This window comes from Simochromis diagramma, unplaced genomic scaffold (assembly GCF_900408965.1).
Source record: "Simochromis diagramma unplaced genomic scaffold, fSimDia1.1 OVJJ01000705.1, whole genome shotgun sequence".
Classification (NCBI taxonomy): Eukaryota; Metazoa; Chordata; class Actinopteri; order Cichliformes; family Cichlidae; genus Simochromis; species Simochromis diagramma.
The window spans coordinates 188,527-212,903 of record NW_024387448.1 but is presented as its reverse complement, the minus strand read 5'-3'; the positions used below and the strand labels follow the sequence as shown (position 1 = coordinate 212,903).

At 40.5% G+C, this 24,377-nt stretch overlaps 1 protein-coding gene across 9 annotated transcripts; it reads left to right on the top strand.

Annotated features, from left to right (window-relative positions):
• Nucleotides 1-3,753: 3,753 nt before the first annotated feature.
• On the top strand, nucleotides 3,754-23,995 carry ralgapb (Ral GTPase activating protein non-catalytic subunit beta). Of its 9 annotated transcripts, XM_040013903.1 has the most exons (33): nucleotides 3,754-3,893; nucleotides 4,854-5,074; nucleotides 6,432-6,634; nucleotides 6,760-6,926; nucleotides 7,026-7,212; nucleotides 7,546-7,677; nucleotides 8,010-8,188; nucleotides 8,786-8,854; nucleotides 9,323-9,474; nucleotides 9,738-9,987; nucleotides 10,620-10,655; nucleotides 11,515-11,716; nucleotides 11,822-11,989; nucleotides 12,108-12,222; nucleotides 12,438-12,585; nucleotides 12,707-12,771; nucleotides 12,858-13,002; nucleotides 14,380-14,501; nucleotides 15,352-15,534; nucleotides 15,627-15,775; nucleotides 17,131-17,318; nucleotides 17,430-17,533; nucleotides 17,692-17,847; nucleotides 18,000-18,065; nucleotides 18,493-18,702; nucleotides 19,165-19,323; nucleotides 19,478-19,643; nucleotides 19,730-19,852; nucleotides 19,940-20,076; nucleotides 20,161-20,269; nucleotides 20,496-20,574; nucleotides 20,943-21,091; nucleotides 21,611-23,995. In XM_040013903.1, the coding sequence occupies exons 2-33, from the start codon at nucleotides 4,898-4,900 to the stop codon at nucleotides 21,802-21,804; spliced, it is 4,689 nt and encodes a 1,562-aa protein (XP_039869837.1). In that variant the 5' UTR covers nucleotides 3,754-3,893; nucleotides 4,854-4,897; the 3' UTR covers nucleotides 21,805-23,995. The 9 variants fall into 9 exon arrangements, with proteins under 9 accessions (XP_039869837.1, XP_039869838.1, XP_039869840.1 ...); XM_040013904.1 differs by lacking the exon at nucleotides 10,620-10,655 and having other exon boundaries at nucleotides 14,371-14,501; XM_040013906.1 differs by lacking the exon at nucleotides 18,000-18,065 and having other exon boundaries at nucleotides 3,755-3,893; nucleotides 17,695-17,847.
• The last annotated feature ends 382 nt before the right edge of the window (nucleotides 23,996-24,377 follow it).

The window sequence follows — 24,377 nt, the reverse complement described above, 5'->3', positions numbered from 1 at the left end:
TTTAAATTTTAGCATATAACAATACTACTGACTGGAAAAACAGCCAAGTCTGATGGGTATGTGTGGAGGTGGACCTCACAGACTAAAAACTACTGCTGATGCTTTTTGAGCTGGAGGTGTTAAAAGTCCAGGTGACTGATTTTGAACACCCAGACTCCGCCTGCTCTCGAAACCACTCTGATCTGTGCAGGGTCTTCTCCAAACAACAAAGCTCTAGAATTGATCTTTTGAAATAAATTTAGACAACTTTTTTTCATTTTGGTTCATTATTTTATTACTGTGATTTTTTTTTATCGAGGCAGCTGATTTAGTCTATCACAACACTGAGGAAAATGTAGCACACCTCTGTTGAGGCTCCTTTAAATTTTAGATGAAAAACGGTTGTGTGTGACAGATTTGCTGTCATGCTTTGGGACACGTTTGATTTTCTGTAGGTACATGGCATCATAAACAAATGGTTCAGTGTCATGGGGAAGGACACTTCAGTAACATTAGCAGCCCTTCAAGCTTTTGTTGTTGTTTTCAGTTACTTCTTTTTTCATCACATCATTGGAGATTCTAAAACTCAAAAAAAATTGATAAACTATATTTTGTCATGTTTCGGCTGTGTGCAGGCAGGAGAAGGACCCAAATGCAAAACTCACCACACAGGAATTAAACTCAAAAAGCTGCTTTATTGCAGAACGGCACAAAAAATATAACAAAACTAAACTGGGACATGGCTAACTAACACACAGGGGAAACCCAGCCATGAGGGAGACTACAACACTGACAATGAGAAACACAGGGCTTAAATATACTGAGGGATAACAAGGGAATGAGACACAGAAGGAGAGCACAGCTGGGAGTAATCAGGCTGGACGAGACAAGGGAAGCAAAACTAGAAATACTGACATGAGACACGGACCTTCAAAGTAAAACAGGAAACACACTGACTGAACTCTAGACATGTAAACTTAACAGCAACTGGGGAGACAGAACATAGGAACCTGAAACATGGTACAGAAAGGCACAGTAGACACAACATGGAACATAGGGAAGCCATATTACAAAACCTAAGAAATAAACCTATGATAATCATAACTGAAACCTAGAGAAATAGCAAACACAGTACAACAAAGGACTCAAAACATAAACCATAATATAAAAACACAAGAACTCAAAAAGCTGGGTCAGAAAGTCCCAGAACCGTGACATATTTGTGCCTGGACAGGTAAATAGAATGGCACATGAATGTGATGGAGGCAAATCGGGAAGCCCTTGTTCTGTGACAAAAATGCATTTAAAATGTTAAAAGCCTCCATCACAGTCATTAACTTGCATGAATGCCACGTCAACAGTGACTTAGAAAGAAAATACATCCAAGAGTTTTGGTTGATTTCTGTTTATTTTATGTTGTTGGCTGTGCAAATTAAGACTTTAGGTTTGGTTAGGGGTTACATTCAGTTTCACTTCAATTTAATTTTACTCACTAAATCAGTAGAACATTTATCAAGCTGGGATAACCACATTTACTCAGGGCTTTCTTGACGTGATGTTCTTCTGTTTCCCTGGCTGCTCTGTCTGTGGGGATGGTGTTTGCTCTGTGTTGTAGCGTCCTGATGACACCCAGTGGATGCTCCAGTGGATGATGAGAGTCAAAACTTAATACTGATCCTATGCGTGGGTTAACAGTACAGCTGTAAGCTGTTTTATTAAAGATAAAAGCTGTAGCTTTTAAATATCTTAATGTGTTGGTCCACCAAGTTAATAAGATCCTTGAATTGTGGTAAGTCCTGAGATCTGATTTTCACCCAGGTGTCATCCACATACCTGAACCAATGACTTGGTGGTGTTCCAGGGTAGGATAGCACTGACCTTTGTATGTGAAATATGTGGAATGAAGACACAGTTCTAAGAGTAAAACACGCTTGGTAGGTGCTGAGAGAGGTCCTGTTGTCCCTCATGAGCTACCTCCACTTCAGTGACTCAAACGCAGGTGAAGAGAAATGTTACATCATACGAGACCATTGTTTCACCTGCCTCCATAATGATGTTCTGGATGTGGTGTTTAGAGCTGTCTACCAATGGATTGAGGATCAAAAGTCAATCAAAAGGATCAAAAGCCAGAAACTTTGAGATGTTATAGGTGACCGACTTGATCATACAAACAATTGGTCTTAAAGGTACACATTGTTTATATATCTTCGGTGAACCATACTTGATGTAGCTTCCCCTGGGTATATCCTGTGTTATGAGGGCTGGTCAATAACATTGTCTTGTTCTAACTGCTACAGACAATCTATCACCCTCTTCCTGTAACCACAGTGACAGAATTTTCTCATGATAGTCTTTCTGGTTTAGTAAAACCGTGCACCTGCCCTAGCTTCCCGGAAAGATGATAACGCTGTTGTTTTTACTAAGCAATGTGAGTGCCTTCCTCTCCTCCATGCAGATGTTGGATGCTCAGCTGTTCATTGAAAGCTGGTTCTGTGCCTTCTGGAGGACTTTTTTTTAAACAGTATGTTTATTGAGTTTTATATTACAGAACAAGCAAAGAATAATAGTACAGTTAACATAAGATTTATATTAAACATCATAGTCCCCAAAATAAAGAAATATAGATTTAAAAAAATAATAATAATAAAATAAAACAAAACAAAACCAATGCACAGCATGGGTAAAACAAACAAAGCAAGAAGAGAAACAACAAAAAACAAACAAACAAAAAAACTCAGCACCAAGTATCATTTTCTAAATTAATTCACTTCATAATGTCTCAGAAACTCAGCTAAAGGTAACCCTATTTCTTCAAAATCTACGCCCTTTCAACTCTGACAATATAAGTAAGTCGTTCCAATACAATATATGAAGCCATCTCCTTTACCCACATATGACTTGAGGGTACATCCATTTTCTTCCATTACAAAGGTATTAACCGCCTGGCTTGCAGGAGTCCAAAGTCAATTAATTTTAGCTGTCTGGAGCTAAAATCACAGTTCTTTGGATATATACCCAACACACACATTTTTGCTTCAACAGGTATATTTACTCCAACAATCTTTGATAGAGTTTGTGTGATTGATTTCCAGTTTTTACTGCAGCTATCTGGGATGACAGGCGACCAGCGATTCAGTTTGACTGGGGTTATGTAACTTCTTATCAACCACTTATATTGGAGGAGTTTCATCGTTGTATTAATTGATTGTCTTTGGGCTTTTAAACATGCAGTGTCTCAGTCCGCCTCCTGTATCTCCTCTTGGATGTCAGCCCTCCATCCATCTCCTTTACCAAACCCGGAGTGCTACTTAAAAAAGGTCAAGAAAGCTGGCATAGAAGAGTTCAGACTGAAGTGAAGAATAAAGACTCTCATACCAAGCGAATTGGGATTGTACAAATTACATTTTTGCTGTCAACGCTGTATTTACATTGACGTTTGCATTGTATTTGTGTCAATAAACTGCTGCACCTATTTCACATTTTACTAGCAAAACCAAAGCATGCCTCGCCTACTCCATGCCTTTACTTCCTTAGAAAATACTAATGCATCACGCAAACCTCTCAAATAGAGGTTTTAGTTATAGTTAATCGGAGCATAGTGAAACAAAATAAGTACATTCACAAACAGTATCTGCCCCACCCCCGCCCGAAAAACAACAACAACAACAACAAAGAAACAAAAACATTGTGTTATTAACTGAATGAACTGAGGGCTGCATCAGGTCCGATAGACTGTACCAAACAGGTAGAGGGCGTCAACCTACGGATCTTGCTTCCCGTTAGCCCGTAAAGCTGCAATAACCAAGCCTTGACATTGCAAAGATGGAGGCTGTTATAGTTTAGACCAGGATATACAGAAAGCACAAACTGCGAGTTTCAGAGCTCTGTTATGACATCATTTCCAGCTGGTCAAGGTAAATGGAAAAAAGTACCTGAGCTATCCGCTTAGTAAACATTAGCGTCCTTGCAAAGTTGGATAGTTAGCTAGCACAAATGATAGCCAGCTAATCTAGCTAATGTCAACGAATAGGCTAGCGTAGTGAGCATTAGCTGAGCTAGCTAGCAAGCAACATCGGATCTACTGCAGTGTAGTTTGGGATAATCGATAAGTTATCGCAAGCGGTTTTTATTACCGTTAGTCTCTTGACTTGTTCATAGAGACAACCCAGTCGTTAATTTCATATAATGTCATCTACAATATGAGGAAGATGTTTTGGTGTCAATGCTAGCCATCGTTAGCAATCTGCTCGTTTTCAGAACCGTTTCCTGGTTATTCCTCGGCTTGTTATTACCGAGCCGAAGTGTAGGGCACAAATGTTTCGTTCCTGTTGTTAGTTTAAGGCTTCAGTGCAAAACAAAACCCGCATCCAACCTTTGCAATGCTGACCGCAATACTTTTTGTTTTCTCTTACCGGAGAGAACGTAACATTAGCCAAAACATGACATATCTAGGCTGTTTGGATCTTTTTTCCTGTCACGGCACATATCAAGAAGTACGACAACAGACTCCTTTTTTTTTTTTTAAAAGAACTAACCCGCAGTTAGTCCACACTCATTTTACTTTCGCTAATACGTGTTTTGTTGTAGCTAACAAAACATTTAATTACAAATTCCAAAATGTGTGAACTACGCATTTTCATTGGTTGGTCAACTTGTTTGACAAACCAGTCAAACAAGTTAAAGCTGAAAAACTGCTGTGGTGGTCGAGACCTAAACAGTGAAAGAGGTGTGACCATTTCTCTGTTTGCAATGTAACAGCAGTTCACAAGTAGCACGACTGTATCCACGCTGGTATTATAGTTTGGACAAGTAACCGATTGGTAGTGTGCCCAACTTTCCGTATTAAGCTGCCCTCTGGATTTGTGTGTCTGCAGGTGGAGGCAGGAGGTGTGAGTAGAGTGCAGTAGACATCAGCAGCATGTACTCCGAGTGGCGCTCGTTGCAGTTGGTGGTGCAGAGTGACCAGGGCCACCTAAGTGTTTTGCACACCTATCCCCCAAGTGTGGGCACAGAGGTGGCAAATGCTGTGGTCAAACCTCTGGGCACAGCTGTAAGCCCAGTTGCCACAGAGAACATCCTCAAAACAGACAAAGAGGTAAGAAAAGGGTCAACTACGAGCATGTCATTTTAATGCTTTGGTAGTCTGCCATCCTACATCTCTATCACCGTGACATTTTAACTCCAGTTACCACAGCTAAGTAAACACATGAGTACTTTTAGTGGTATCAGTGTGCTGTTTTTTTTTTTTTTTGCTGTTGATTATTTACGTAGAAAAATAGAAATTAGAACATACTGTGGTCCATATATTTTTGTATGTGTGGTTCTTTAGGAGAGTGTGGGGGAAAACTGGTCTAAGATTATCCACTTAAATATGCAGCACCAACTACATTCATAGGTGATGAAAAGTGTAGTACATGATAATAAAGTAATTATGGGGTTTGGGTCACCATATTTAAAATAAAGGTTCTAAATACATTTTTATATCATTATCAGAATCTGGACTCCCTCTTTTTGTTTTCTTCATCTTCCACTATCATTCTGTTGCTGGTGTTGCTGCACAGTGCTCAGTAAGGGTGTCAGGACTATCTGTTTTGTAGCTACTCTTGCATATGCAGGCCTGACTGATAGTGTTATTTAGATGGTTTCTTCTATCTATTGCTTCTATTAAATGGTTGATGTTTTTGAACACATTAAGTGCACATTATGCAAGAAATGAGAAGAAAGTACTCTGCAAATAGTTTTTATATGACAAACCACCAAAGCACACACAATTAATCCTGTAATGTACAGTATTTGTGACACCTTAAGCTTTTGTGTAGGCTCTAGACACAACTTGACACGGGCCAATTTAAACAGTTAGCTATAAATGTAAACCAGACACAGCTCTGATCTCTTTCTTTGCATGATCCCCATAAACACTGGAACGTCTGCTGACACACACCGCTGTGAGCAAGTTAATGGCAGAGCTCACAGTAAAGCAGCTGCTTCAATTAATGATGTGACAGCGTGTGTCAGGAAGTGATGCGAGTGGAGCTGCGTTGGGTTAAAAATACATCGGCATTACTCAGGTGCACCATGCATCTGAAGTGCTACTGTGGCTTTGAATGCTGCTTCTTGCTGAGGGTAGAGCATGGATAGGAATACTTAGCCATACTGACCTCTGCAGGATTCTTACACAAAACCATTGTGGGAAATTATGCAAAATATCACTGGAAACTGAGAGCACCTAAACTGTCTTGTAATCTAGGCTCTTTTTAGTTGCCAAGTATGCAGGTTTATGTTGGGTGGGGGCGGGGGCATATTTTGATTGTATTTGTAGGATACAAGGAGCTTTTCTAAAGTTAAACACTGTTGCCATTCTTCCTCTTTCATTAGGATTGGGTGATGTAGCTTCTCTGCAAATATAAGATAATTACTTATAATAAAATATCTAACAATGGTTTGGTTCCCAGGTGAAATGGACTATGGAGGTGCTCTGTTATGGCCTGACCCTCCCCTTAGAGGGGGACACTGTCAAGCTGTGTGTGGACGTGTACACAGACTGGATGATGGCCCTGGTGTCGCCTAGGGACTCGATGCCTCAGCCTGTGGTGAAGGAGCCCAACATGTATGTCCAGACTATTCTAAAGCATCTCTACAACGTCTTTGTACCAAGGTATGTCTAAAAACTTTATTTCCCATTAGCTTGAATTTAAGGATGAATGCCTTTTCACTGAAATCTTGGACTGCTTATACTGCTTTCATGTTCCCTCATTTCAAACAAGCTGTTTCTCCCTCCAGGCCTGAGCAGCATAGTCTGAACCACATCAGGCTTTGCCAGCAGGTTCTGACTGCAGTCCAGAAGCTGGCACGAGAGTCCGTTTCCATGGTGAGAGAGACCTGGGAGGTGCTGCTGCTCTTCCTTCTTCGCATCAATGACACCTTGCTCGCACCGCCCACAGTTGGAGGTAAACAAACCTTGCTCTCCTAAACTGTTCCTTCGTTATCTACTTGGTTATTATTTGTGATGATTAGTTATAATACCCCCCTGTTTTTCCCTTTTTCAGTGGGGGTAGCTGAGAAGCTGGCAGAGAAACTGATGGCAGTGTTGTTTGAGGTGTGGCTGCTGGCGTGTGCCCGCTGCTTTCCCACGCCGCCATATTGGAAGACAGCAAGGGAGATGCTGGCCAATTGGAGACATCATCCTCCTGTTGTAGAGCAGTGGAGCAGAGTAGCCTGTGCTTTGACCTCCAGGTTAGATTGGATTCAGTTCAACCTTTTGTGTTTTCAGTGGTAAAAGATTTTGTTAGAATTATGATATCTATATGTAGTTAGGTCCACAGGTTGTTGGACAGTGACAGTTTTTGGAGAGATTGCCTTCTTCAATGTAAAAGGCAGTCTCTCCATCTCAGACTAATAGAGCATGCTTTGCAGTTACTGAAGGCAAAGAAATTCACAAACAAGCAGCAACTGAAAGTGGCTGCATTAAAAGCCCAGTAGAACATCTCAAGGGATGAAATGTGGTTTGGTTTTTCGAGGTCTCTGTTAATGCAGTCTGTGTATTCCTGTCTCATTTCTTCGTTTCAGACTCCTGCGGTTTACTCATGGACCATCCTTCCCACCTTTTAAAGTTCCCGATGAGGATGCCAATTTGATTCCTTTAGAGATGGACAATGATTGCGTGGCCCAGGCGTGGTACCGCTTTCTACACATGCTCAGGTGCTTATTGCCTCAACTGTATAAAAATGCCTTTGCTTGAAAAAGACATGTTCTTTCCTCTTTCTAAACGACATATATGGTGTTTGTTTGTTTGTTTTATTTAAGGGGAAGTTGAAGTTGCCTATCTGCTCTAGTTCAAGTCTATTTAACTGCATCCAAACTTTCATGTCTGGCTTTTTTTAATGTTATTTCATTTGTCATTCCCTCCTTTATTTCCTTTTACTTCCTTCGTCTACCCAACCTTATGTCACATTTATTCAAGAAAGATTTAGCAACACTTTTAAACATTTGGCTTAATCCATTATTACGTTTGCTTTCCTTTTTGTTTCCAGCAACCCAGTGGACCTGAGCAACCCCGCAGTAGTAAGCACCACTCCAAAGTTTCAGGAACAGTTTCTCAATTCGAGCGGCATACCCCATGAAGTGGTATTGCATCCATGTTTGAAACAACTACCCCAGATCTTCTTCAGGGCCATGAGGGGTGTCAGCTGCTTGGTGGATGCCTTCTTGGGTAAGAGGAATCCTAAGTTAAGACGAAAAGCTCAGTTGAGTGATATTTAAGACATTCAAAATGAAGCAGAGGATATACTTAAGGGATGAATGATAAAGCAACTTCAGCTTGGAGACCAATTTTGCAATCCATTATTTAATGGATTATGTTTAAGAAATATGTTGTTCCTGCTTTTGTGGCAGCTACCTGCTTTAGGAATTTATCCCCATATATTATTGTTGCCAGAAATGATTTCAGAAACTGCTGCAAAAGAAAGCGTTACTTTGACAGAAGTGTAAGCAGCTGGTTTTTATTGTGATCTGTTTGGCAAAAAGTTTAAGTCGCTCTAAATTCAATTTCATCCTGTAATCGTAATCTGTAGAATCTTGTCTTTAACAAACAGTAAAGCCAAACACTTCTGATGGGTTTTATAGCGTAGATGAAAATTTGTGTTATTTGTGATTTATAGAGAGAAAAAGATTTAAAATGTATTTTTTTGCCAGTGTTGTTCTCTTACTACCTCTGAGTAATCTCAAGATGGAGGATGTCAGTCAGTAATACCTGTTTAAAGATTTCAATAGAAACATACCCGTGTGTATTTTTCTCTTTACACTGTAGGTGTCTCTGTTGAAAAGAAAGCTGTACGGGAGAGGGTGTTCACTTTTTGTCCAGTGCCGCTCTCTCATGGTACAGACATCAGCTGATACATGATATAATGTTTTGCTCTGGGCATGTTAGTGGATTGGTCCATTCACTGTTGGTGATGATACTCAGACTCACAAGTGATATATGTCAGATATTCAGACTAAACTGCAAGATCATCAGGGGGACTCCTGCAGGCATGAAAATGGAAAATCAAAATGGAAATCAGTGATTGGTGATTTGTATCTAACCATTGTCTTGCATGTCTGTGAATCAATGCTGTCTATGATCAACTCACATACTGTCTTAAATAATACTGTAAATGGAAAACTGCTTCAAAATGATTATATTTACCCAAAACATGGTCTGTTCCCTGGGGGGGAAAACAATGGTTGCTGATTAATGTTTTTATTTTTTCGCTGCCAGGCTAATCAGATGACACCGCCCCACCCCCAGATATCTGAGGAAAATTGGACTATTATACCCCGACTCATTTTACTTTTCTGTCACCAGGCATATCACGTCCCAGGGCTGACAGTGCCCCGCCCACTCCAGTCAACAGAATTAGCATGTCACCGCCGCCCTCAATCACCAACACCACGCCTCCTCATAGCCGCAAGCAGCGCCACACAGTGGTCACCAAAACTACAAGCAAGAGTTCAGCTGTAAGTTCTGTAACTGCTACAGAGATGCAGAACAATAAGTGTAACTGTTAGATGTTTAGATCTTAGCTTTCTGTTGGTCTGCAGACAAAAAAGAGTTAAATACTTGAACTTGGCACATTATTCTTTCCATGCTGAAGCTGCACTATCTAGAATTTGTAGGCAGTATTTCAGTACACTTGTCCAAATCTTGTGATCTTTTAGTTGAACTAGTCAAGCTGTTTTCAGCCTATTGAGATATCTTCTATTCCCACCGCACCCTGTAGGGCAGTGGTGGTCAGCCAAACAAAACATCGCAGCAGCAACAGCAGCAGCAGCAGCAGCAGCAGCAGACTTCGTCCTCCCCGACCCTTCTTTCCAGCCCCAACCAGAGCAGTTGGGAGTCTCGGCCCCTGCCAGCCCCAGCACGACCGAAGGTCAACAGCATCCTCAACCTCTTTGGCCAGTGGCTTTTCGACGCTGCTCTCGTCCACTGTAAGCTCCACAGCGGCCTCAGCCGAGACCCCAGCATGACGGGTAAGAAGCGACGCGACGTCTCACGCTGTTTAAAATTATGCATGGGCAAGTCGGTGTTCATAAGTATGTGTTCATATGGAGTTATGTGTTTTTTGGTCTTTATTTTATTTATTTATTTTATTTAATTTTTTGAAAAATTTGTACTCTGTTGTTGGGATATCTTTTTTGTTTTTTCACCATTTTCTCTGAAACTCTGTTGGGCCTTTCTGTGTGTGGAGGGCTTGGTTACAAGTGGCCTCGTATGAGATTTCCATCTGACTCTAATCCATTTGCATCGACCAACAATTTAGACCTGGCTCAAACTACATATAGGCTTTAACCCTATCCTAAGGAATTCATACGGTCATTTAATTGGTACAATCATTACTGGCAGCGGAGCTAAGAGTTAATGACAGCACATACACTTTTTAGCGTTTGCAATTGGCCCTCTTTGGCTCTTCTCACATTTCTCTTTTTGGTGTAGTGTCCTGCACGTGTCTATCTTGTCTGATTAATGTAAGATATTTGTAATGGTCAGAAGTCATGAGCAAAAAAGAAAAACCACACAATTCATGCCTGATATGAATTGATCCCAAAATATTGGATCTGCTTTGATTTTTTTTTCTCTCTCCACTATTTCTGTTATCTTGCAGCCTCTTTTATCCAAATTCTCCTTTCTTATAAATCTTGTAAGTAGGAATGGCAGCTTTTTTTCCCCCTCACTTGATTTGCGTTTCTTGACAAAATCTTCTTGCTTTTGAGTTGAGTTCCTCATGGTCATCGTCATCATCACCATCGTTTTCTGTTCCAACTCCTCGCCATATATAAAAGTTCACCAGCATTCTTTCAGCGTTTCTCCAGAGGTTGATGGAATGGGTTTCACCAAACTGACCACTTGTCTCGACATTAACGTTGCCAGTTTGTGACAGTACCACCCCATTTAAGTTGCCATTTTCTTTTTCCTTTGAGTCACGCTAATCCGTACTATTGTGTTTCAGACTCCCCTCGAGTTTAGCATTGTTTCTTGTATTTTCTTTTTGATGTTGTCAGTTCACTTCAGTTTTGAATTATATATTTTTTTTTATTGGTTTAGTGCCTCAATGCATGAAGTGAATGTGACAGTCATATGATTGCAGCATTGAGGGATGCTGACACAGGGATTTTGCTTTATGTTCCTGCAGCAGTGAACGCCTGACACATTTTTAGTACGAGCACACTACAACTTATTCACGCTTTGTGCCGGTGCTAGGCGGAACTTCTATGGCAAACTCTTTGTGTCAGAGTTCCCTTTATTGAATGCTTTTATTAAAGGATGTGAGTGTGTGTTTGCAGTTAATAAAGCCCTTCCTTTCTCTTGTTGTGATAGTGAGTTAATATCTGCTTTTTGTTGCTTTTATGTTTTTGAATTTTTACTGTTAACTTTTCGTTCTAGTGTGCATATAGTATATTTTTGTCTGCTTTTGCCTGTTTTGTCATACATGCATGAAAACTGAGGACTGCAATGGAATTCAGGGTTCTTTCATTCTTTTTTTTTCACACTTTGTACAGCGATAGCCACTCAAGTGTCCTTGGAGCTGAGGAGGAAGGGTTCCCAAATGTCCACTGACTCCATGGTGAATAACCCAATGTTTGATGCCAATGAGTTCCCAGAGAGCTATGAAGCAGGACGGGCTGAGGCCTGTGGGACTCTGTGTCGCATCTTCTGTAGCAAAAAAACTGGAGAGGAGATTCTACCAGTTTACCTGTCGAGGTATATACTTTTTTTTTTTTTTTTGCCAAATTAAACTGGTTTTGTTGCCATCTTCTTAACAGTAGAAAAGAAAATGATATGGTTTTCTTATTTCTTTTTCTGCAGGTTCTACATGGTCCTGATTCAGGGTCTGCAGATTTCTGATTTCATCTGTAGACCAGTTTTGGCTTCTATCATTCTCAACTCTTCCTCTCTCTTCTGTACTGACCTAAAGGGCATCAATGTGGTGGTGCCCTACTTCATAGCTGCGCTGGAGACCATTGTGCCAGACAGGTTAGACTGGTAGTTTACTTTCATTTGAGACCATTATTTGTTTTTACTCAGTCATGTAAATGTGTTATGTTAGAAATCAATTATATTACTTAAAGCATGTCTCCATTATTTTTGTTAGGGAACTGTCCAAATTTAAGATGTATGTAAATCCTACTGATCTGAGGAGAGCCTCCATCAACATCCTGCTTGCTATGCTCCCACTGCCACATCACTTTGGCAACATCAAATCAGAGGTAATGACTTTGGCGATGTTTATCTTTAAGCTGATAGTAACAGTCTTGTTTACTGCTGTGTATTGTACACACATTGGTGGCTCTTTCTTCAAATATTAAACTCCTTAAAACCTGTTGATGATTACGTAACCATAAAACAAGCCCTGAAACCTTTTCTTGTTGCAGAGTTTAAAGTTAATCAAGGTTGCTAACCACACTGACTCTGTGTTCTTTAGGTTCTGTTGGAGGGAAAATTCAACGAGGAAGATGGCTGGCCTCATGACCAGCCTGTGTCTTTCCTTTCACTGAGGTTGCGTCTTGTCAATGTCCTCATAGGAGCTCTGCAGACAGAGACTGACCCCACCAACACACAGCTCATACTGGGTATTTGCTGATAGCTTCATATATTTGATTGCAGTTATTTTAACTCTGTATATTGTTTGTACTTTATGATTGTGTAAAATTGTTTTTTTTGTTTAATTATTATTTTTATCCCTTTTTTCAGGTGCAATGCTAAATATTGTTCAAGACTCAGCTTTATTAGAGTCCATAGGCGCCCAGACTGAAACAGTAAGCTTGTTTTCTGCTAATTAGTTAATATTTACGGTGCTACAAGCTGGACTGGGCATTAAGATTTCTGTGTTTTTCGGTGGCAGGGGAGCATAGATGGCAGCCACTCAACCCTGAGGAGTCAGGGTCACAGCCGTACCAACAGTGGCATCAGCTTCAACAGTGGAGGCAGCACGGAGGCCACCAGCCCAGACTCTGAACGCCCTGCACAGGCGCTTCTCCGTGACTATGGTAGGACATGCCGCTCCTGAACATACACTAATATTTTTGTGCTTAATGAATTAACACAATAATACTTTATTTGGTCAGATAGCAGGTTTGCTGAAAGATTATTTCTAATGATCCCTGGCTGATTTCTCATTAGCTTCCAACTCCTCTTGACTCGTTTGTGGGTTTTTTTTATAGCTAACGTGGTTAAAGTGGTATGCAGAGTTAAGAAGCGTTGGGTAAAATATCTTTGTAGGTGATGTAAAGTGTTTGCTGTGATGTTGTTTAAGAAGAATTTGGGATTGGGGTGGGTGGAGTTTCTGCTTTGATTTGCATTTTTTTTTTTCTCTTAATGATTGGTTGCAACAATGTTGCCTAATCAAATGGATTTCAAATTTAGTATTTACTGTGCAGGGCTGAGTGATGTTTTGTTTTCATTTGATCGTTTTCTTTTTTGCACAAATTTATGTCTGTTTTCAGTGAACAGTGCTTCACATAGGCAGTCGTTTTCCAGCAGGAAACTGGGGGAAGGGATTGCTTGGTTCCTGTGAGACACATCTGTAGGACTATAGCATTGTGTTGTGAGGCTTAGTACAGGAAAAGCAATGCTTTAGAGTGGGTCATCTGTTGTTATAAATGCTGCAGCCATTTCAGTGTTATTTGGGTTTTCTAGTCAGTTTCTGTTCTGGTCCGTTCATTTAATTTCTTAACATTATCTCTTAAAAAAAACACTTGACAGTGCAGAGTTCTTTGTAACAGAGGTTGTAGTAAAAAAAGGAAATAAAGAAGATTGTTGTTGTGTCACATACCTCACACAAGGTTGCGTTGCTTCCACTTGTAAAATTTCTTTTCTGGGACAAAGGTGTCCAGATAGTGGACTTTACATTGTTGTTGAAAATCAGTCTTAGGACTCTTTGTTTTCAAAGTTTTTAGCCCCTGTAAAAAGTAGCTCAAACTAGGAAAGTCTTTTGTCAGATGACCTGGAATTTTCCTTCCACTTACATATATTTAATGTAATTGGGTGATAAATGTTAAGTAATTCTTAAAAATTTCAGTGTTCCTCTGTTTTTAAAAAAAATCTCGTAATTATTTGTTAAAATAAAATTTGAAAATGCTATTTTGATGTAAAAATGCTAACATCACTCAGTTCTGTTCCTCAGCAGCTTGTTTACTGCTGTCTCTTTTTTACTCTGCCTGTATTTTGCTCAGGAGTGTGTGCTTTGCTGTATTCTTTCACCTCTAATGCATGTTGTATGTTAATATAAAGCAATATCTGCTAACACCTGAGCATTCAGAAATGTCTTTCTGTGTGACTTTCTAGCTTTGGTGCTTTAATCCTGCATTGCTCTATTCTTTGCAGTGTTTGGTATTTTGGGGTGTTATATGATCTAGCTCTTCCAGATACTGCGGCAGGCCTGCTGGTGCGCAGCATCCACCTGGTCACTCAGAGGCTCAACTCCCAGTGGAGACATGACATGAGCATTTCACTCGCTGCCCTGGAACTGCTGGCTGGACTGGCCAAGGTAACTTGAACACCATAGAAGCTCAGTGTAAGAATGTGCAGTCATTACTAGCTGGACTAGCTAAGATAACTGTCGTGTTCCAGTACACCAATGTTACTCAGGCCTCAGCAGCTTTAGTTACTGTAGTCTTTAAAAAAATGACACAGTGCAGCTTCACAGAAGACTTGTGATACATTTGGGTGTTTTTTGCCACCTTCAGTCAGATAATTTCCTAGCTCAGAATAAGGGAGTTGCCCTCACATTGTACCACAGATTACTGTAAAGAGAGTTTCTCTAACTTGTAATGACTGTGAAGTTTGTGTTTGCAATCACACTGCCAAAATGCAGGAACAATTAATATGTCAATATTCTACTTAATACAGAATTCCGAGTATAGAAAAGACAATATTCTTGTCTTTTGGCACAACCCACTTTCATTGTTGCACTTTTTTTGTTGCACTGTTGTGTCTGCACTGCCTTGTGCTTGTATCATTCTGTTCTGTCTGGTGTTGCACTGTTTTTGCTTTGTTTTGTCTTTTTGTTTTTTGCAACTTTTGCCATTTTTGCACACTTGCACTTTATTTAGTCATGTGTTGATCACCTGTTATATGTAGCACCAGGGTCTTGGAGGAACGTTGTCTCACTTCACTGTGTAATGTACCACTGCACATGGTTGAAATTACAATAAAGCGACTTGACTTCACTGTTCCTTTACGTACTTTTCTACTCGTAATCAAATATGTTGTCATTTTGAAAAAAAGGGCAACATTTTTAGACCAAATTTTTTCACAGTTGCATAAAACAAACCACTTTTAAAATGTATCTAATATAGAAGATTTTTTTCCTGTGTCTTTGTGTATGTCTTAATCAGGTGAAGGTGGGGGTCGACTCTGCAGACCGTAAACGTGCTGTCAGCTCGATATGTGGTTACATTGTGTTCCAGTGTAGCCGTCCAGCTCCTCTTCAATCCAGAGACCTCCACTCCATGATTGTAGCTGCCTTCCAGTTTCTGTGTGTGTGGCTCACAGAACACCCTGACATGTTGGATGAGAAAGTAAGTCTAAAGACCTTTTTCCCTCTCTCTTTCATGTATGTCGGTAGGTAAGAGAAAATCTATATATTGTTTTGTATTTTCTTTTGCTCCAGGACTGTTTGGTTGAGGTTTTGGAAATTGTGGAGTTAGGAATCTCAGGCAGTAAGTCCCGTCAGGAGCAAGAAGTTCGACATAAAGGGGAGAAGGAGCACAACCCGGCTTCCATGAGAGTGAAGGATGCTGCTGAGGCAACTTTGTCCTGGTGAGACTAAAGCCCCCTTTTTTTCATTAGTACCTACTCCGGTCAGCTTGCCATGCTTTTCAGGGTTTTCCATTTGGTCATAGTACCTGGTGCCAGGTACTTTATTTAGCACCTACTCCGCCGGGCTTCCAAGCAATCATATCCAAAAATGTGACATCAACAGACTGCATGCCACCAGTCAGTGGCATCACTTGATGAGTCATGAGAGCGTCTCATTCAGGAAAATCCAAACCAAGCAACGAGGGGAACGGCTACAAAAACACAACGCCTAGTCTGACAAAAAAAGCCACAGACCGAGCACCAGGTATATCGTTGCCTCAACGCCCAGCTTTGTTGTAGCATTCATGTCACACACTAATTACGCCACGGGACGCTCGGCTGCATTGCTATAACCACAACCAGGCACATTAGGTGGTAGTGGATTGTAATAGAATGGGAGTCCGGTCAAGATCAGACTAGGTACTAATGGAAAAAAGGCTTAAGCTCCATTGGCCGTTCAAACATTTTTCATTGTAAAATGGTTACGTTACCATTTCATCACCTGTATAAGTCTTGTGATGTGACCAGCAGTCTGCAGCAAACACCAGATTTCCTACTGTGGGATCTCCTTATCTTTAAACTTAAACACTTGTATTGCACCTTGGCTTTTTGATAAGCTAGTAAAAGTATGTCTACTGTAAATTGTCCTTTGTTTGCTAGATAGGCTAGACAGATTGATATCACCTCCAGTGGCAGTCGATCACACAATAAATTTGTATATAACTTAAATTTAGCTACCTGTGACAAAGCACAGCCACAAAGTCAGCCACAGCCACAGACCGAGAATCTCAGCTGCACACAAAAACAGCTGCGCAATGACTAAACTCTTCCTGTTTATAAAGGTCTATCAGAACTGGGTCCAAAAATGGAGTTTACTGAACAGTTTATAACAAAGTGTAAATGAAATCGCACTATTTTGCCCCACATATTCATCCAGCAAACCTCTCGGCTGTGAGGGGAAACTCCCCACTCAGCATAGCCGTGGGTTGCGACTTGGCCAGTCAGCCAGCGAAATTCACCCCCATAGTGATGCTGATGACTTTTCCATCATTAGTCTTGGTGATAACACAGAAGTGGATTGTGACTGATTCTTATAAACCAAGTAGAGTTTTTCTTCAAAATCTTTTATGACTGTGCTAAAGTGTTGTTGCTTCTGTTGTTTATTTTTCTGCTTCCTCAGCATCGTAGCTGGCCCACTTTTTCTGCTGAACCTTCATACACATGACTTTTGGATAGTGAAATATGTTGCATTCATTGACCCAGTTTGCTTGTATTTATGTTCTTTCTTATATTTGTGTTTCCCTGGTGCTCCCTAGTATCATGCAGGTGTTGGGGGCCTTCCCGTCTCCCAGTGGGCCTGCGTCTACTTGCAGCTTGCTGAATGAAGATACTTTGATTCGCTATGCCAGACTCAGTGCCACAGGAGCTAGTAACTTCCGTTACTTTGTCCTGGAAAACTCTGTCATCCTTGCAATGCTGGAGCAACCTCTTGGCAATGAGCAAAGTCAGTAGCTTATTGTCTCGCTTTTGATATTTTTAGTTAATAAATTTGAATGCTGGGAGAAAACAAAGTGTCTGGTATGCTTTTAATATGGGTCTGTTTTTGTCCTCACAGACCCCAGTCCTTCTGTGACAGTTTTGATCCGGGGAACGGCTGGTCGACATGCCTGGACCATGCAGCTCTTCCATCAACCGAGAGGGGCCAGGGCTAATCAGAGGGTGAGATCGCACTCTAGATTAATACTAATTAAAGTTAACACATTTTAAGCTAACTTTGCTAAAACATATTTTAAAGTTGCACCATTTTGTCAAACTTGTAGCACCACATCTGATAACACATCTCTGTTATATATCTGTTTTCTTCTCCCCTCCCGCAGCAGGTGTTTGTTCCTGAAGGCCGTCCAACACCCAACAATGATGTGGGGATTAAGTACAATGTGAAACAGAGGCCCTTCCCTGAGGAGGTGGATAAGATCCCGCTTGTCAAAGCTGATGTCAGTATCCCTGACCTGGATGACATTGTTAGTAAGGAGGTGAGAGATCAGCTTCCCGTCGAACCCTATAATTAAGCTTCTATCCACATTATGTCTGATAACACAAAAATTAAGTTATTCTCTTACAGGTATCGGGTAAACCATGATTTGTTATATCTTAAAGAGTATTGTTTGTTATTGCACAAACTTAGGTGTCTTGTATGGGCTGGGAGGAAGATTCGAGAGCTTCAGATTCACTGAACAGAAATTGCCCTCGTGTGAGTTGTTGGAAACAGGAGGGCTCATTGGGTGTTGTGTTAAATAGGTCAAATCATCTGGTTTAGTGGTGATCATTTTGTGTGGTTTCTCAATCCTTTGCAGTTTCTCTGTGAAACTACTGGTGCTTCTCTAACACTGTCTCAACAAACTTTTATAAGGGCTGGAGAATGCAAACCAGTACAACAGCCCTTTAATAAACTAAAGGGCTGTTGTACTGGATTGCATTTGATGGTATGGGTGATGCATTATTAAATGTTTCCCATGGTTATAAAGTACAGATGACACTGTCATAACGTTTCCTCTCACCTTTGGGGGTCAGTATCTGTTTGGACTGTGAGGGTTCTGCTTCAATTCACGTTGAGCTCATGCAGTCGACGACTGTTCACGAGGCCCTGTTTTAAAGATGTCCCACCCCCATCTTTTCAGCTGGAAGTTCAGCACGACAAGCTTCGTAATCTGATGACCAAGCAGATAGAGTATGAGAACGCCTTGGAGCGACACAGTGAGGAAATCTGGAAGTCCACTCCTTTTCCTGACCCACAGACAGACTGCAAACCCCCTCCACCCTCACAGGAGTTCCAGACAGCACGTCTCTTCCTCTCCCACTTTGGCTTCTTGTCTCTGGAGGCACTTAAGGTCAGTTACTTTTTAATGTCAGATTACAAACTCTTTGATTGATCGGTATTAAATATACATGCTAATTGGTAGGTTTCCATTGTCTTTCTATTTAAATCCTTTTTCAGATAAACGATGGGTTGGTTCTTTTTGTTCTTTCTACTATTCCGTAAAAGTTGTGATGGAGATCTTAATATTTCTCATCTTGTAACATTTATGTATCACTTTAAATACGGCACAAGTTTGAGTGTATGTTATCGCATTAATGGATAGTATAGATCTTGAGTTGCTGAGCTAATATGAAGACATGTTTGCAAGAATGTGCTAAACTGCTGTACATGAAAGAAAGATGAACTTCTAAAAGCTCTTTAATTTGAAAAAAGGTCATATTAAAAATGTTGCCTATCTGATCCTGACAAAAAATACTTAAATCTGTGAAATAAAATGTATTTGTTAGAATAATGTTTACATAACCCTTCATAGGAACCCAACAACAGTCGTCTACCTCCTCACCTGATTGCCCTGGAGTCATCCTTGCCAGGATTTTTTGATGACATCAGCTACCTGGACCTGCTTCCCTGCCGACCTTTTGACACGGTCTTTATTTTCTATGTGAAACCTGGACAGAAAAGCAGTCATGAGGTAAGGGAATACAGATTGATTGATTATTGTTTACCTTTACAATGTACTGATGTTAACTTAGTTACTTCTTCCAGTTACTTATTTATTTACACACATAAAGAGGAACAGGAAGAAGAAACTCTTTCATCATCTTGTTCTTGTTGTTGGTGATCAGATCCTAAGGAATGTAGAGTCTTCGGCCAGCGTCCAGCCCCACTTCTTGGAGTTCCTGTTATCCTTGGGCTGGCCTGTGGACGTGGGACGCCACCCAGGCTGGACAGGACACTTGGACACCAGCTGGTCTGTGAATTACTGCTCTGATAGCAATGATGTACAAGCAGGTAAGACACTAAGATGGTCATCGCAATTGTTATTTATCTGTTTATATGTTATTAGTAACTCAATGAATCTTTGTTTGTTTTTCCAGAGGAAGCGGGTACACCGGAGGACACTGGTGGTTCGGTGTTCAACGGAGAGAAGAAAGTTTTGTACTATGCTGATGCTCTGACAGAAATCGCCTTTGTGGTTCCTTCTCTAACAGAACACTCAGGTCAGTATTCACGATCTTCAATATGAATTCAAAGATATTGAAAGCCTCTGTGCTGAATTGGAGTTGCAATTTGCTCTCATTTGGCAGAGGAGTCTTCAGTGCACAGTGACTCCACGGTGGAGGCAGACACCAACTCAGAACTCATGCCCGGTGTGCTCAAACAACCCAATCTCACACTGGAACTGTTCCCCAACCATTCTGAAAGCATGGAGTCCGCTAAAAAGGTAGATTTCAGCTTCTGTGAGTATATGTGGCCTGTAATGTTTGATGTAATGCTTGATCAAAATGAATTTACCTGTTTTATCTAGCTGAGTCCTTTAGTGAAGGCAAAGAGGTCATCGACTGGAAAATCCTTCCCCCAACTGGGGCCTGAAACAAAGGCGTTTGTGGTCTGGGTGGAGCGCTTTGATGATATTGGTAGGTATAAAGTCTCTATTCGGCCCACCACCCCTCCTCTCATACTGTAATTTAAGACTAGCCCCCTTCATAGATTATAGTCAGCCAGCAGGTTTATCCTCACAAAATATTTCAGTATAAAATACTTAATCTCTGCACTGTTAGATGTTGTCTGTAAGAAGGTGTTTGCCAAATTATCAATGTGCATGAAAGTCTTAATTTCTCTGTTTTTTGTTTGTTTTTTTAGAGAACTTCCCTTTGACCGACCTTTTAGCGGAAACCAGCACGGGCTTGGAAGCTAGCATGAGCAACAGCACTTCCTGCAGGTATTCACAAGTTTATGCTTAATGCACTTGCCTGCCAGTATAAAAAAAACATGTGGTTTCTGAATTGGTTTTGGTCAGGTGCAAAAAGGAAGAACGAAAAAAAAAAAACAATGCTGCAAAACCCAATGTGCAAAACAGGAAGTGCTATGCAGCGGGCTGAAAAGAGGAACTGTGGCAGAGCAGTGACAGCAGTTGTCAAGTGCCTTGAAAGAAAAATGAATTAAAAGCATTTTTGTAAACACTGCTCCTTTGTTCACCATCAGCAGAATTACACAGTTATTTAAATAGACAGAGTACATACATTTGAAATGTAGCTATCTTCTTATCCTATCTTTGCCTCCCTTTTCACTTTATTCGTAATGTTGCAGGTCGGGGTTACTAGAAAAAGACGTTCCTTTGATCTTCATCCACCCTCTGAAGACGGGACTCTTCAGGATCCGCTTGCATGGTGCTGTGGGTAAATTTGGCATGGTGATTCCTCTGGTGGATGGCATGGTGGTCAGCCGCAGAGCTCTTGGTAATTGCTCATTTATCTTCCACTTACTTAACTTGTCCATCCTTACCTTACCACACTTCAGCTTTTTTCATGCATCACAAGGAATCATTTTCTCACTATTAATGCGCACGCATGAGTATTGCACAATGGATGTTTTTACTTGGAAATGCACAGGAAATAAACTCCCATTTAGAAAGTGTGTGGTGTTTCCCTCTGAAGTTCTGGTTTCTAATGTAAAAGTATTGCTCATCTGTGTCGTCAAGTTGCATCACCAGGCTTTGAAAGAACCCATTTAAGGCATTTATTTAACTTTCCTGTGTTGATGAACAAGTTTAACTTTGGGGGGAAATAAAAAAAAAAAAAAAAGTCTTACTCTGTTGAATGTGCTGCAACTCTTGGCCAGCAGATGGCACAGTTAAGTGTTTTGGTTTTATCTGTGGCTCTACACTTTCACACATAATACTCTAAATCCACGTAACTCACATTGGCTGTGTCGCGCGTGAGTACTGATGAGCTTCTGTTTGTGTGTCTGCCTCTCAGGGTTCCTCGTGCGCCAAACGGTCATCAACGTATGCCGACGGAAGCGTCTGGAGAGCGACTTGTACAACCCTCCTCACGTGAGGCGGAAGCAGAAAATAACCGAAATTGTGCAGCGTTACCGCAACAAACAACTGGAGCCCGAGTTTTACACCTCGCTCTTCCATGAGGTGGGGGAGGGAAAGCCTCACCTCTAACCCTCCCCCCCCTCTCCCCCGTGTCCTGTCCTAACACTGGCACACAAGCGCACACAGCAATACACACATGCACGCACACACCCCCGTTATTCTGTACTCATAAACCACCTACAACTGTGCTTGTACACACACAGACACACACATGCACACACAGAATCTTTATATTTATACTGTATAATTTTGTTATTTATATGAATACATATATCAACACTGTTTGCCTTTGACTCTTAGATCAAAGTGTCAAAAACCATGCCAAGGTGGGAAAAAACAAACGACATTTCTGTGTTGCGGCTACTCACTGAAGATCTGAACGGCTGAAGTTCAACAGTGAACTTTGCTCCTCGTTTTTAGGTTCACGCTTTGTGGCAAAAACAATTTCTGCTTGTCTTTAACCGCAATACAGTAGTTACACTGTTGGCCTTTCTGAACTTGTAAAAAGTTTGTCCGTCGAACCTTGTAATATGAATGAACTTCAAGAGGTTTGGTAATACAGAGTTGTGTCCAAAATCCAGATCTGCTCATCTGTTTTTGTTTCTAACAGATTTATGGTTGGATTATTATTATTATCATTTTTTTTGCCAAGGAGATAAACATCTTGTATCCACCTTAAAATGTCGTAAACACATATATATGTATATATAGCTTCAATGCAGGTAACTTAAAAGTTGACCCGTCATTGGATCTGACGACAGACTTCCTCGACGTTCACACACATACACACACATGCAGACACACACCCTGCTTTAGTCTTCCTAGTGTGAACGCACACTTGGCCTCCGCAGCAGCTGACTAAGCACATGAGACGTTTATAGTTTTGTATCGTTTTCTTCTGGCTTTTACTGTATGTAGACGTCATTTTTGACACTTGTGCTCTGTGCCAGGCCATCCCATTGCGCAGCTGCCACTACATTTTGTGTGTGCATGTATGAGTAAGAGTGTGTGTGTGTGTACACAGCAACGTTTGCTTGTCCAGCCAGTCACTTGACACTACAAGGAGTCCGAGACCCCTAAAAGCCCAACACGTTGCATTTAAGGTTGAATCCTGTCACTTTAAGATATACAGTTTTGAAAATGCCACGACATACGTCGATCGCGACATTAGATTTTAGTTTACTCTTAATGCTTGGAAACACAAGAGTTTACTAATAGTGAGAGGGGCTACAGAGCTCCTGGAGTTTGCGCTTGATGTTTTCAGGCCTAATTTGAAATCACCACATTTTTAAGGTTGCAAGTATCTCATTACGAAGCAGAACCAGAGCACAGTTTTTAAGTGTCTCGCTCCTCCAAACAAAATCTATGTGATAGATTCAGAGGCCAAAATACTTGATGTAGCTAACAGGATTATGTGACTTTATTTTGGCTGATCAAAGCTGTATTTTCTTTCTTTTTCTCCTTTTCTTTTCTTTGGAAATGTAAACCCAGGAAGAGATAATATTTAACATGTCAGTTATCTTCAGTTTGGATTGCAGAAATGTGCACTTTTGCCTTCACAAATGTTATGATAATTTTCTTTTTTAAAAAAAAAAAAATACAATTTCACTCTTATTTTTCTCACTGTACTTTTGGTTTTAATTCAAGCCCTCTCACTGTCTGCCTGTAACAATGTGAATTTATTTATCACAGAGATGGAGCAGGGCAAACACCTCTAGTTTCTTTTGTTATATTGGAAAGTCTTAATGCACTGAGCACATTTTTATGTTCATTTTATGTTTATTTTCTATTCTCTTTGGTTACCTTACATGTCCTCTTTTGTACTTTTGTGCATTTTTGGAAGAAAAACCCTGCTGAAGGAAGAGTTTTATCTTGTGAAATATGAATGAAGAGGACGCGTTGTGGAGTTTTTAAACCTGTCGTGTCTAATTGTGACTCACTTTTTATGACAGTGCTGTATGCACATGCCTTTTTCGGAAGGAAAGTACATACAATGAAAGACAAAGAAACTACATACAATGAGTCACACGTTGTATCCTGTAAGTCCTCTGAGGTTTGAGCATATTTAAGGATTTGCCATGTACAGAAGCAGAGGATAATATGTAAATATGTGATAGATCAAGGCATTTACAAGTTGTTGCATTCCTCATCTGAGATGGCAGAAAAAGATATGTATGTATGCGTTTTTTTTGTGTGTGGGAGGAACGCAATGGGTATTGAATGTAACATGCATCAATTAAAACTATTATTGACATTTTAATTTCCTTCCATTCATAATATTTGACTTTTTCTTCAAAGGTTGAAATCTTTTTCCTCTTAATATTTTTTTATATTCTGTTCAGTGAGTTTCTTTCTGAAAGCAGATGTGTTTAGAACCTGTCAGATGAATTAGAATATTAACTGTGAATATTTGCACCGCCTGCAGAGTGAACCTGCCCTCTGGCGTGGACTGGGTCTGACTGCAAAGATACTTGAGGGATATTATCTGTAACCCAAGGCTGAGATAGTGACAGCCAATAAGCCTGTATGCCCTGAAGCTATATTAAAATATTTATGTTCTGCAACTGAAAAAAATAAATAAATAAATGATTTGGTTAACAATATTGATAAATCCAGATTATGAAAAACAGCTTAGCCTAGGC